The following is a 14799-nucleotide window of genomic DNA, read 5'->3' on the forward strand; positions in this document are numbered from 1 at the left end:
AACATTCAGAAATGATAAGCCACCTCAGAACTCTTACATTCAATGTTAAATGCTGTACAAATGTGATGATAAATCAATTCTGACAGCTAATTGGGATTGAAAAAGCAAAGTACAAGAAAAATAATGAGTGGAAGTGCTAATTTGAGGGAACATTAATAATCAATTCAGTAAATATTGCTAACAAGATTAAACTTGTAAGAAACTTTTCAAGGCCAGTGTGATGTCAGCAGCCTGGTTAGCAACTGGTGTTTAAGCTTTCTTTTGAAATATTTTGTGAAGCAGGTGGCAATTTGAGCTTATAGTTTAATTCCCCAGTGAATCACCAGTAGAAAATTTTCAGTGCTGAAAACTTCCTTATAAAATTATTTAAGTGATTTGTCATTTTATTATTTTGGAATTTACCAGTATCTCTTTCTGTCCTCATTTATTTCTCTAGACATTTGTGAATGATGTGAGGATTCCAGAACAGACATACATCACTCTGAAGTTAGAAGACAAATTGAGATTTGGATATGATATCCTTGTCATAAAAATGGACAGTATCAGGACACGCTTTTCTTGTTAAAAGCAATGGTTGTGTTAAATGAAGGGTTCTCATACTATTTGAGAATCAACTTTGAAATATTTATTTCATTACTACAAAAATGCCTATATTAGAGAAAATGGCAGGTTTAAACATACTGTACCTTGGTCAGAACTATTGATAAAGTACATTTCATTGTTTTTCACTGCAAGAAACTTCAACTTCCAATTACAATTTCATTGGAATGTGTAACTTCCATGTTACTAAGGAACATTTCTTTGAGGCAAATACACAAATATTTCTATCATCTGAGTTTCTATACAAGTAGAGAAGATTACAAGTAATTATTCAGCAAACCACCAAATGGGGGGGAAAAAAAAAGAGAGAACTTGTATTATTACAACATATCTACTCAATGTTCTATTTACAAATAGTAAATAATTGCACTGTGCATTTGCTTTGTTGAATATGATTGTACATGCTAGTCCTAACAGTGACACATTTGTAGAAGTGTCACCATTCCAATGGCGGAATAGGCTGCAGAGCTGTTGCTTATCTGTAAAATCCTCTTGTGAATTGAGAAACCTTTCCAGAATTTTCCTTAGCATTTCCTACATAATAATCTTTTTACTGTTGTCAGGGGAGAGATGAGAGTCCCTGAAGAAGCACTTAAGGTAACAACATGCAGTTCCTAGATGGTCTTCTGTCATTGTATAGTTATTGGTAACATAGGGGTTTTTTCCACTCTTTGAGGGTGTTTTTTCCTCTATTTAATGTCATGTAGCATGAAAAATTCACAAGCCAGCTCCAGTTATCCCAAAAATCTTCAGAGACAGATGGATCGAAGCAAACAAGCTCCAAATGCTCAGAGTCCAAGGTAACAGACTCCACAGCTGAAGTGCACCACAAAACTACAGAAGCGCTGAAAACTGAAGAGAAATCAGTGGGTAAGGTTCATTTTTGCTGCAGAAGCACAAAAACTTGGAAAGGGTGTTCATTCACTTTGGTAGGATGCTTGTGAAATTCTGAAGATAATAAAAACTCCACATGTGAAACTTTAAACTGTGTAATTAATTACTTTCAGAACTGAATTTCTGCCTTTTGTACTGTAGGATCCACATGTTAAGAAAACTTGTAAAAGGACATTTAATCAGCATTTATCAGATTTTGCGTTTCTCTTTCCCAAAATCACAAACTTTCAGTATTTGTGGCAGGAAAGTGCTATTTTTTGCTCTTTAACTGAAAGCGTTTGTCCAGGAACAGTTTGTACTTTTTACCACCACCATTGTCAGATGTTCTTTTTTTTTTTTTTTTAATTTATTTTTAATCAGGTGGGAGTTTTGTTGGTTTGTTTTATAGATACTAGCATTCGTTGTTAGATGCATCAGGATAGAGCCTAAGTGTTCTATTGTGGTTTAAAAATTTGTAGAAACTAGCTTTGGTCTTGTTTCTACATCATCTTTCATATTTATGTAATCTGTCATGGTGGTGAGAAAGGAATTGGGTATTGTTGTTTCCTTAATATGGAGCTGGCTTGGTCTGACTCCTTAGGTCAAGGCTGTACAGTTTTGTTTAGGTTTAATCTGTTCTTCTGGAAGACACACTTCAAAGAGTTCTCTTCCCCACGTCTAGGATTATGTGGTATAAGTAATTAACCTGTTGGTTTTGTTGACTGATCTAGCATCCTTTTAAGGGTACATAAAGCCTATCCATTACTTCAGTCTTCCCATTCAATATGGCTTTTCAGCGTTTGGGTCCTCTTAAATTTTCATAAACTAGCAGGTTTTTTATCCTCATCTCCATTTTTCTTTTCACTTTTCTAAAAATAACAAAGTTAGTGATAGGGATTTATATTTGAGTGCAAGTCTTAGAAGCTTTTTGGGGATTGATTCTCTCACTGTTGCTGTATATATGCATAGCTGTTTACTATTTCTAATTCAATGCACAAGCATCAGTTTTTAAAAACACTTCAGTATTGACTGAAGTGTAATGCTGTTTAAAAAAAGAAGTACTTAGTATCTTCAAATCATATTGACACTTCTGGCATGGCGATGAAATTATGTATCATCTTTGGAATGGCAGTGAATAAAACATTGAATAAAAATGTTGAAATTCGTGATGGGCAAAGTAACAGACATTCTACTAAGCTGGATTTGAACAGATCATGTTATTTTATCTAAAGACTGTTTAAAGTATCTTCAGAACGTCTATATGATAGTAGAATAGCTAAATCTCAGTAGGGTGAAGTATTTTTCAAGAGATCAGATCAAAACTAATCCAGTCACTTTATCATCAAAGTAGAAATCTTAATTATATTTTTTCTTTTTTATTTAATCTTTACATTTAAATGTGCTTAATCATCTATATACATTCTATATAAGAAATAACATTTTAAATTGTATTGTAACTATTACCTTTTTTAAGAAAAAAATTTAAAAATGGTTGTGCCCAGTAATGTTTTACACAAGGTAGCTTTTAGCACTCTGTAGTAGCTGTCAGCAATTTGGAACCTTGGCAACATTGCAAAATTTGATCAGTTTTTCATGCAGTGAGTTCAGATTTCATTGAAAGGTCAATGTGGATAAAAGTGAGAATCTTCTCACAGAAATAGCAACAGACAGCTTTTAGGAATGTTCTGCTATGCTGATGACTTCAAACTAAAAGCAGAAAATAATGTTTACAGATACATCAGGGTAACAATAAGAGATGTCAGCTGCCTTTGCATAATCATTTGTGCCAAAAGTTTTGATCAAGTCATTAGTAAGCTTTTATAATTAGAACCCAGATCAGTTATCCGGCCTCCAAGTTTATTTTGTATTTAGGCAAATGCATGCCACCAATTCACTTCAGCTTCCAGGAGAAACGATCCCAGCAAACAACTCACTCTTCATGTTATTTTAACCTAAATATCACAACTAAGAAGAAAAATAATTTCCTCTGCTTTGGGCTGATTTTATAGATCTTTCTGCCATGCCTCGTGGAACACCTCTGTATGGGCAGCCAGCCTGGTGGGGTGATGATGAAGCTGATGAAAAAAGTGGTTGTAAGCCAGATAGCAAACATGAAGAAAAAATGCATGAGACGGGGGCTTCAGGTAAGTTTGTTGTCTTATTTTCGTGGGTTTTTTTCTCTTTAGTGAAGTGCAGGTATTCTTAACTAGGGAACTAAACAAATGTTAATGTTTGGAAGTTTCATAGACAGTTTGCATAGATGAAAGCCTATTAAAATTAGTTAGTTTAAAAAATTTATTCTGTGAGAAACTATGCGTTTCCAGAGAGCAATTTCACATATACTGTATCAGTTTTCTAGTATATAACATAATTTGTTATCAATAAATATAGAAAATAATATTACTTGAACCAGTGTCTTATTTATCAATTTAATCCATATCTGTCATTTTATATGCTTGAAATTAGAGATTGCATAGGGATATTTTATCAAAACAATTTCTGAAATAAATGGTGCTGTATTATTTTTGTATTTGACTTTCAGCTATATAAGGTGATCTATGCTAACATTTTCTCCTGTAATTCAATAATGCTACATTAGTGGGAATTGCATTTCATGGTTCCTGCAGTAAAGATTTGCATAGTCTAAAGTTAAACTGGTAATGTTTCTTTCCCCATAATACAGATATTTTTTTTTAGTTGGCTTGTCTATACATAGTATATATTGCCAAAACTTAAATCTCAGTGTCTATAATTAGGCTTCCAAATCTATCATCAGGCATATAAAGTGACTGCTATTATAATAAAGACAATAACCTTAAAACTTACTTAAGATAGGACAAAATTCAACCATGTTTGTTTAGCTGTTTAGACATGCGTTTAAGGCCCAACAGTTTTAAGTTTGCATTCTTTTAAAGTACTTTAACCGAGGTGGGAATTTCTCTCTTCCTGTAATAGTAGTTGCCTTGGTTATCTGAATCCTATTTTGCAGGAATTGGAGTAAACTCTAAAAACATGTAAAATCAACTAAACTAACACTTCAGTGTAATAAAGTCAATGTCTTTGGAGTTAACTTTTTGTCACAGCCTTTCATAACCTTATTCATATTAGTCTAAGGTTGACATGGCTCAGACAGTAAAGTAAGTCCCTTTAAATTTGGACTAGTAGAAAGAAATCAGGTGAAAACATTTAAATTAGTGACAGTTTTTGTACAACTTAAGCAACTTTGTCTCATATAAAAGAACTGCATCATAATGCAGTACAGTTACAGAACACTTTCTTATTTGGTTGTTTTTTTGTTGAAAAATTTCCCTACTGTATGCAGCATGAGTAGAGTATGGCTATTGTGTGCTCCTATGGAGGCTTTTTAACTGCAGATTTACTATCCTGCATTAGTAATCTATAGCTCTACAGTTCAAATCTTGTCTAGAAATATGTTCTTCAAACATTTTAAAGCATTCCTAAGGAATACAAATTTTATTCCTAATGGCAATAATAATGAGATACAATGACTGTTAGATGTTGTTCTGCTTCCATTTTTCTCAACAACAAGGAAAAGCGTGTATAACAGTTACAAAGAAAAAGAGTTAAGTCCTTGCCTTTGAGTCATGCCATTGATAAACTTGCTAGCCACAGGATTCTCAATGCTTTCCAGATTACAGAAAGCATTAACTATCGGCTATGAAACGTGTGGCTCTGTATCTTGCTCTATATGCCAAAACAGGGATGGTAATGTCTCTAGTATCTGTGGTTTAATTGTTTAGATGCCAATGTCTGTAGCAAACTAATATGACAAAAATAAGAATTCATCAAGCTTTTTATGCTCACATGTATCGATCTATAGTGTCTAAATTTAAAAAATATGCACTGTTATTTGCCCTCATTAAATATAGGATTATTAAAAAGTAGTATCCTGAAAACTGTGGTTTTGATGTCATGCCATTAACAAGGTGTGACACAAGATTCCAGCTTCTATTTAGTAGCATGCCTATTCTTATTTTTTATAATTTTGAATTGCTTTTTCAGAAGCTATAGTTCATCAAATGGTTTACATGCTCTTGTATTTATTTTATCAAGAGATTTCTCAGCAAGTGATCAGTGCTTCTGTCTTAGTTCAAAGAAAATTAAAATTCCAACTTCAGTAGTAGTCAAAAATAAGTTTGTTCGAGACACAACTTCAGTAATGGGAATGAATATTTTTTGACATGCTTTTCCTTAGTGAAGTCACCGTAAGGTAAATGATGAATAGACTAATATCTTCTACAGCGTTAACTGATTTTGTTTGTTTTCCATATATATATGCTATAAATAAAAATAAAATTTGAGCCTGGAGCCTTCTTGGCAAATACATAATTTCTTTTTTAAAAAATGTACAACATATTTTAGAAATTCCTTTTGTTTATGTTGTTTAATCATGAATTTATATCCTGTGAATAGAATTAATCTAAGTAGGGTATAGGAATAGCTTCTATTTCCTTATACTGAAAGATGAGCGGAATTCAGTTTGAATAAGCACATACTAAACAAAAGCTCATGTGAAATGTTATAGGAAAACACTGCTGGGAAAAAAACCAAAACCTGACATTTTTGTAAAACAATTTAATTTGGGAAGATGTGAAACTAAATCGCTTGTATAGACAAGTAATTTATTTATCCTGATCACTTAATCTCTGAGTAAACAGTAGTTGTATGTTTTACTAGTCTGGTTTTTGACTGTTGTAGATGTTTTTTAGTAGTGTTGGCAGAGAGCCTGAAAAGACAGACCAGATAAGAGTTGACATTTGCCTCTATGGACACATTTCCTCAATCTCAGAACATTACCTATGTCTGTGTAGAAGTGTGCAAAAAAATATCCTGATGTTTTCATACAATTATAAAATAAAAACAAGCCTACAATTTGGCCTACAATTACATTCCATGAAAATCAAGTTAATTTTCAAGAAGTTAGTATATTTTCTTCATGTGCTTAGGTTTTATAACATAGGTGAATATGGTGATTTGAAATCAATATAAAGAAACACTTTAATGAAAGGAAATTGGAAACTTCACATGACTATCATGTTTGGATATTTTTTTAAATAAAAATGGGCTTCAATAAAAAACATTCAAGATTGATGCAGTTATTTCTTCTTTCATGGGCTAAATTGTATGAAGTATTTAAAACACCGATTTGGAACATGCTTCTTAATATAAACTGCCTAAAAGTAAGTACATTACAGGTGATTTTGTGTATGTAAGTTCTTAAACTTTTTGTTCAGTAACAAACTGATAAAGCCTGATATCATTTCAAAAAATTAATCATGCTTTAATGATTTGGTACATGATTATTCAGTGAATAGAAAAGAAGGCATGAATTATAACAGATGGAGCAAGGTTTAATGAGGAGATTGAGTTGGGAGATTTGTTTGTGCTAAGCCAACTACGGACAATTAGTCTTTACAGTCTCAAGTTAATAAGATTATTTCAATGTTACTGTCTTTCTCTCACAATGGAAACTCACTAATGGAAATTATTTGCAAACAGAATGGAATAGCCTGGAAAACTTTAAAAAGAAAAAAACCATTCTGCTTTTTTCAGACATGAACGTTGCTCTTATTTAGTGATCTGTAGATCTACTAGTCCGTATTAAAATGAACAGTTGCATGTACGCCTATGGTGTGATTTTATCTATGCTGCAGCCGTTAAACTTACATGTTATTGGCAAGTTTACCAGGTGTGTAATTATTATTGTTGCCATGTGTTACACTCTCACTTCCTGGAAAAGCAAAACAGGCATTCTCCGCTGATCTCAAAAGTAGTTGTAGAATTTCACATCTTTACTGCCTTTACCAGAAGTCAGAGAAAAGACAGAAGTCAATTTTTAAACAGGGTTTAAGAATCTGAAGTGATTTTTTTCCATTTGGCATGAAGTATTTTTTAGTTCCAGCATTGTGTAACTATATCAGATTAAATGTTCCTTATGTTTAAGAAACAGCATCATTTTAAGGTAAAGCAGGCTGACAGTTATTATAGAAATACCAGTGTAATCAGTATGTGTAGGAGATTACACACACATGTTTAATCATTAGTATTAACATTAAAGTTCCTAGAAGTTTGTTCTAGAATTTTGCTGAGTTTTGGCCTGGAATACGTGCAAGTGCTGCGTATCTAAGGCTTGCTTTGCAAAGCTATGGCAGCAAATGTGCACAGTATGTCACAGAGAGCTTACAAAACTTTTTAGCGCCATCATGGCAATGTATTTAAGTAAGATTAGTTTTGCACTTTTTTCACTTTAACTCCTTTAAAGCGTGCAGTTAAATGATTTATTATGAGAGGTGGGGATTTCTGTACAATACTATTTTATATTTTTGTTTAAAGAGCGCAATTTTGATCTTGTTTCATAAGACAGGTTATGACAACATTAAAAGACAAAGATAATCTTATTTAATACTAGGTGAATCATTAGATGTATTTTTTGCAATGTTGTCTTTAAATAACAAATGAAATATATGCCTCAGACATAAAGCAAAAAAAGAACCTAAAAGGTAAGTGAGAAATAAAAAGTAGTAAGATAGAGAGAAAGGAAAAAAAGAAATGCTGTTAAGCATTTGAAAGCACTAACATCAGCTTCTTTTCATTAAACATATCATTGCACAGTACCAAATATAAGGCTAACATATAAAAAATATTTTGAGGTATTGTGTAAATACAATATTTTGGCTGCTTCTTATACCTTCTGCAAATAAATATTTTGCTTCAGGTTTAAGACGTTTTTTCAAGAAGTGCTTTGTAAATGCCAGATTATTTTCTTTTACAAGTTTTATTCTGCAAATTGTATTTTTAAGGCAGAAAAAACCCAACATTTTGAAAAAATCTGGACTGCAAAATATTTTCTGAGGTTTCGTTCTATCATTGCAGATGATAATATATTTATATACACAGCCAATTTCTTGCATATCTGATAGCTTGTGTTGGATAGCACAGAACACCTATGACATTTCTTGTCCAAGTTGGCAAGTAGAATTTTAAGAATCTGACTGTGTGTGTCTGTAACTTAAGGAATAAAACTTATAAAAACCAAAAAGTTCTAAGTCCTAGAAAGTGCAATCAATTCTGCTAATGTCACAAAGTGAATGTTGCTTTTCTGATGATCATCTCTGAGGTTATTCTAGTAAAGAATCTCCCTGAATCTACATTTGGTTAAGTCTATGATTTCCCAGATATTACATGGTTTCCCTCTTAGCCTCTCCTAGACTCATTATTTCATTGTCTCACACCTGTGTAGCAGCTAGTTACTGCTTCCTTACTTGCCTTGTAGAAACTGTTGCACAGTTGTCTTTTGTAGCTCTAGACCTTTGCAGAATGAGAGCTCCTTCTTTACCAGATACCCTGGTTCTCTTTCTGCCCCTTTCCTTTTACTCTTGCCAGCGAGAAATCTCTTCAGTCCCTGAAGAGATTCCAGTTCACAACCTGTCACCTCGTTTTCCCAAAACATGCTTTCAATTCCACACAATTGCCTTTTTTGCTGTACAGATACTATGCTTGTTCAGTTTAAAAATTATAGAGCTGTGATGACCACTATCTTCAGCATTTGCTTGAGGGTTTTCTCTCAAAGATATATCTATTTAGTATGATATATAATTTCCTTCATCTTGGCAGATGACTTTTTATAATAGGATTTCAAAGGTAAGGCTATTTTATAGATCACTGTTTGTAATATTTAGAAAGCTGTAAGGACTTGCATTTAGAGTTTGGGTGAAAAGTTCTGAAGCGTAGTTCAGATCAGGATCTGTATTAATTTTTTGTTTCCTCATTGTTTTCAATTCTTTAATCTAATCAATTCTGATGTATTTATTCTAAAATTGCAAGTACTTCAGGCTGAAAATAGGATTTTTAAGTAATTAAAATTAACTTTGTACTTCAGGTATTTTTTTGTTATATCATTTCTAAGAATTTTTCTAGTTTAGAAAAATTTACATCAGTTTGTCACTTCTTTTGACTAAACTCATTTTCATAATTTAGATTCAAACCATACTGTAGAATCTGGTTAAGCAAAAATATTAGAATCAAATGCTATGTGTATCATTATAGTATAAACAGTTGATTTCAAGTGTTAAATTTGATTCAGGCGAGTTTCACAGGGAAGATTTTTTTATGAAGTTGTCCATCAATGCTGACAAGCCAGGGTTATAGATCCCCTCATCCTAAGCCTATCATACATCTGATGCAGTTTGGCTACAATCGTATAATTTTTGAAAGATGGTGATGAATGAGTTATTATATTATTTACTAAAAAAATACTGTTTATTGTGTGGCCAGTAGATTGCAATTGCCTGGCCCAAGAGTAGAAATATTTCTCAAAACATACTGTATTAGCCAGTTATCTTGTGAAGGAGCACTGAACACTGTATCTTGATTAATTACTGGTTACAGGAATTGCATGAAATTGTAGACTTGAACCTCTGAATAGAACTGTAGTGAAAAAAAATAAGGTACATATGAATTGTCTCCCTGGTGGATTACTTTCCTGTTCAGTGACAATGTTGCATACTGTAAGGATCCTGGCTCTAGATTTGGTCCTACTGGAGCTTGATCCATTCCAGTTTGTTAGCTGGATGAAACAAACTGAGTGATGGCAGTTTACCTAAAATCTAGTAGCTGCAAAGTGTGACTTTTGTTTATTTCTGTACATTTTCTGTCTACACATAGAAGCTCTTTTAATGACCTTTGCATCAGTAAAATAGATTCATTCTATATTGTTTGTATGATGGCATAAGTGTTTTCAGGAAGTGCACTAAAATATGCATTCCATTTCCCAGGGAGGGGAGTAGTGAGTTGCTGTTGTGGTGCCTGAAAACTACCCCACAGAGATGAGGTAGCTGACAGTGCAGTGAAAAGCATGAGCTAGGGTAATCTTGTAATGCAACATACACATTATGCACAATATACAAACTGTCTGAATTCTGGACATCTTTTGTGTTTGCCACAGCTACTTTTAGATAAAATAAATTAAAACAGCAGCATCAGAGTTATTTTATCCTTTTGGTATCCAAGCATGGCAGTAATAAAGAACATGTATTTGTTATCACTCCTTAACATCATTCTTTTTTTAACTTTTCCAGCTATTATACTGACCCTTAATTAGTTCTATTTTGCTGTATCAAATTACCATCCTTTTTTATTTTTTCATTTTTAACCTTTTCCTAAATCTTCACAAGAAGCATGTGTTTGTGAAGATCAGCATAGGCGCATTATACCACTCTGCATCCTTTACCCCTTAAACTCCTAACTCCAGTATAAATGTTTCTATTGTTACCTTATTTCATAATCATTTCATACACAAATGTTAACTGTCTCAGCTGGCATAGTATGGCTATTTTTAGCTCCAGAAATCTATTAATTGCATTCTTATTCCTTTACTTGGCAACCCAAAATTATTTCTTAAGCATCTTAATGTGAGTCATGATAAATCACATAGGAACTAGTCAGAATTCTTTTGCTGGAATGTAACTTGCCATTGCTGCTAACATCTCAAGCATCTGTTGCTTATAGCACATCTCTACTCCAGATATTTTGGCTAGCTTACTAGTTCATGAAATGCAACCAGAAGGTTTGTTTTCTTAAAGGCACATTGGTAGCTTTGCTGCAACCACAAGAAGCTTTAACCTTCATTCAGGCTACTCAGTGGGACATCCAATTACTACCCTATGCTGCTTCCACATTCCGGGTTCTCTGCCTGGTTAGACCATCGTTTGGTAACATTCTGCATGCTCCCAGCTATTGTTTTTCTGTTCATCTACGAATTATGGAAACAAGTAAAATAAGAGCAGATGACAGTAGGATTTAGCTTGATTCTTTGTTTTTGTCTTTTGTAGAAGCATAAAATGTTTCAATTCCAGATCACTTTCCAATGCTTATCAGTGTTAAACTTTTCAAGCCAGAATTAATGTTTATCTTGTATGGATGCATGAATTGTTTTTCCAAAGAATTTTACCAAATAAAATTATATTTGCTATCCACTGCAGGAGTTGAAAGCCAGATCATTAGCACTTGTTTTGGGGGCACCTTGTTTTTATGTTTTTCCGATAGATTGGAATTGCAATAATGATCATCTCAACTATTTCTCTAATGTGATTTACCTGTTTTCTATGTGCTAATAACTCATCTGACCTTTACATCATTTAAAATTCTTTGGAATGCAAATTTCTTTTGACAAATTCTGAGATGAGCTTTTTGCCACTTTACACTCCTTACAGCCAAAGCTCATGCTGTCTTTTCAGTAATACTTTTTATATGTAATTCTGGAATTATTTTTCCAGAACTACATTGCTCAGTCTTCTCCACAATCTTACTGTTTATTCCAGAAATTACTCCAGTGGCCTTTACAGGAGTTCAGAAACTTCTTGAAGAACCTGAAGTTCCCGCGTATTGTGAAATCTATTTTTTATTTTTCTTAATAGGATGCAGCACTGATGTCAAGCAAGCTGAGGAGCAATCTGCAGCTGCGAGTGAAGAACTTTATCCTTTCTGTAGGGAGCCGAGTTATTTTGAAATCCCTACAAAAGAATTCCAGCAACCTTCACAGGTAGCAGAGAGCACTATTCATGAAATTCCAACAAAAGACACCCAAAGCTCCCATGCAGCAGGTGCAGGGCATGCTTCCTTTACCATTGAATTTGATGACAACACTCCAGGAAAAGTAACGATCAAAGATCACGTGACAAAATTCACATCGGAACAGCGTCACAAGTCAAAAAAACCTTCTTCCTCCAGTGGTCAGGACCTGCCTGGGCTTCAAACGGTGATGATGGCTGCAGAGAGCAAAGTAGCAGATTGGCTAGCACAGAACAATCCCCCTAGAATGATATGGGAACCAACAGAGGAGGATTCCAAAAGTATTAAGAGTGATGTTCCAGTGTACTTGAAGAGACTGAAAGGTAAAGTGAATAATTCCAGTTATGCTTATTTCTGTAAGCAACAATGCCTCTCCAACATCCAGTGAGTGGATCCCTGAGCCCTTGAGGAGTTCAGTTGAAATCACAAATACTCCACATGCGTGCAAGGATCTGTGCTAGCAATTTTATTGCAGTATTAAGTCTTTAAAAGAGAATAGGAAATGAAATCCTGAATCATCTCACAATAAGTATACTAATTGGAGATATTCTAGTAGAGCTGAAAATATCAGGTATTTGAAACATTGATCTTGAAAGGGAAAAACCCAAACTTAGTTAAATTTTATATATTTCACTTTTTCCCATGCATTACTTTAAAAAGCTGAATTGCTTTTTAGAATCAAAGCTCTGAAGTTCAATTTATGCTTTTAGCAACTCTTCCAATAGCATATGTTCTGTGAATATTCATGTGCTCCAAGAAAATCGTTTATAGGAAAGAACACATCATATAGTTACTCTGCTTAAATTGATCATGTATGATGGAGTCAAGTTTGAGTCAGGAATCTGAAATAGACCAAGAGCTTCAATTTTTATACTAAGCTTGCAGAATATTGTATTTATAAGAATGCTGCTGTTGAATGGAGTTCCAGGTGATTATACATGTTCATTTACTGCAGACAGTGACACTTCAAATAAAATTAAATCAAATGTTAAGCGTGGTAAGTGTACTTTCTTTTGGATGCCACTTAGCAGAATAGAGAAGAGTCGTTTTGATGGTCAGGTGAAGATTCCAGTGACATTCAAACTTTCAGAATGAAAATTTCTGAACAAGTCTTTCAAGTCTCTCTTATTTTCTGGTTTTAATTTCAGTCGGTTAACCATGCAATTCCCATTTTTCTTGGTTCTTCAACATTATGTCTAGCTCTTAAACCATCTGGAACTGGGTACAACGTGCTTTGTCTTACTAATCAAAAGTCTGCTTTTTAAGGCTGACTCTTACAAATCAAGCTAAAAAAAAAAATTGAAAACAGAATTATATCAATGTGCTAACGTTAATAAAATAGTATCACATTTCTTCTAGAGCATATCACAGAACATCCTTTGGTGCTAATGATACTGTATTATATTAATGAACATTTTTTAAAATATTAGCCATGTAACTTTGCTAAATAGGAAGGGCTTTGTTTACAAGGCCTTAGCCTTTTCCTGGCAGAAACTCCTCAAAGTTTGATAAATTTTCATCTGAAAGATGTGTAAGTTATGTGGTACATAATAAATGGCCATAATAAATATCTGAATTTCGTAATATTCTGTGATCTGTTTGTATTCTCACTCGTTACTTGCACTTTTTCAAATCATAAAGGTAGAGAATATACCTAACCTCTTTGAAACTTTATTTAAAAAAAAACTAAAACTTTTTTCTTCTCAGCTTTTTCTTACTATACTGAGTTCTGTACTGAAGTCACACTGCTAAAATTATATGGCTTTCACTGTGGTGTTGATATTTATTGTTATTATTTGAAAGTATGTGAACCATCACATCATTTTCTTAGGCACTGTACAAATAAGTAGCAAACGGGAATGTAAGTTGGGATTTCAGCTGTGTTTTAAGTGCTATTAGTCTGATAAGTAAGGTTTCCCAATATGTGATTACTATTTAAATAGTAGCTGCATATCCTAACTACTTAAGTGAGAAAGCCTTAATAAAGCTATCCTCTTGAGAATAAAAAAAAATAAATTGTACATTTTATGTATACATGAGTAAGACTTGATCCAAAAGAATTCAAAGAAGGTAAAACTGTTCCTTCCTGGGAGTTGAGCTAAAACTTAAAAGAGTAGACACTTTCATTGTACGTGAGGTTGCTCTGTGTTAAATGTGACTTACTATGTATGAGTATCCAGCTTTTCATACAATTTTAGGTAAAAAAAAAGTAAATTATGCATTCTATGTATACATAAGTAAGACTTGATCAAAGAGTTCAAAGCAGGTAAAACTGTTCCTTCACAGAAACTGAGCTAAAACTTAAAAGTCTAGACACTTTCATTGTACTTGAAGTTGCTCTGTGTTAAATGTGACTTACTGTGTATGAGTATCCAGTGTTCTGTGCAGTTTCAGGTATCATTGCAAAGTATATTTATAGGCATATATATGATTTATTAAATATGTAATCCTTATTCATAGATCTCAAAAGTACTTTGTGGAATAATAAGTAATAAATATTTTACATGCATAAATCAGATGCTGAAGGGAGTGAATGGTGAAAAAACTCACTGTACTTCTTGGAAAGAGTAATAAGAATTCATTACAGTTTTCAGTATACATTTCTCACAATAAACTGTTGTAAATGTGTGAGGAATCCAGCAATATGAACTGTGGCTCTCAGTGGGTATTTTCGGCTACTGGAGGGACTAGTTTAGGGTTTTCTGTTTCCTCTTAACCCTGCCTAGAATGTTTCAG

At 33.4% G+C, this 14799-nt stretch overlaps 1 protein-coding gene across 6 annotated transcripts in view; it reads left to right on the plus strand.

The window, feature by feature from the left end:
* Positions 1 to 14799, plus strand: part of CEP170 (centrosomal protein 170) — a 106210-nt gene that overhangs the window by 36096 nt on the left and 55315 nt on the right. For all 6 annotated transcript variants that reach the window (XM_074818367.1, XM_074818369.1, XM_074818370.1 and 3 more), the window contains exons 4-8: positions 437 to 515; positions 1139 to 1197; positions 1308 to 1470; positions 3483 to 3617; positions 11910 to 12386. In XM_074818367.1, coding sequence (XP_074674468.1) covers positions 437 to 515; positions 1139 to 1197; positions 1308 to 1470; positions 3483 to 3617; positions 11910 to 12386 — 913 coding nt within the window. The remainder of the gene's footprint in view (positions 1 to 436; positions 516 to 1138; positions 1198 to 1307; positions 1471 to 3482; positions 3618 to 11909; positions 12387 to 14799) is intronic.

This window comes from Strix aluco, chromosome 3 (genome assembly GCF_031877795.1).
Source record: "Strix aluco isolate bStrAlu1 chromosome 3, bStrAlu1.hap1, whole genome shotgun sequence".
Classification (NCBI taxonomy): Eukaryota; Metazoa; Chordata; class Aves; order Strigiformes; family Strigidae; genus Strix; species Strix aluco.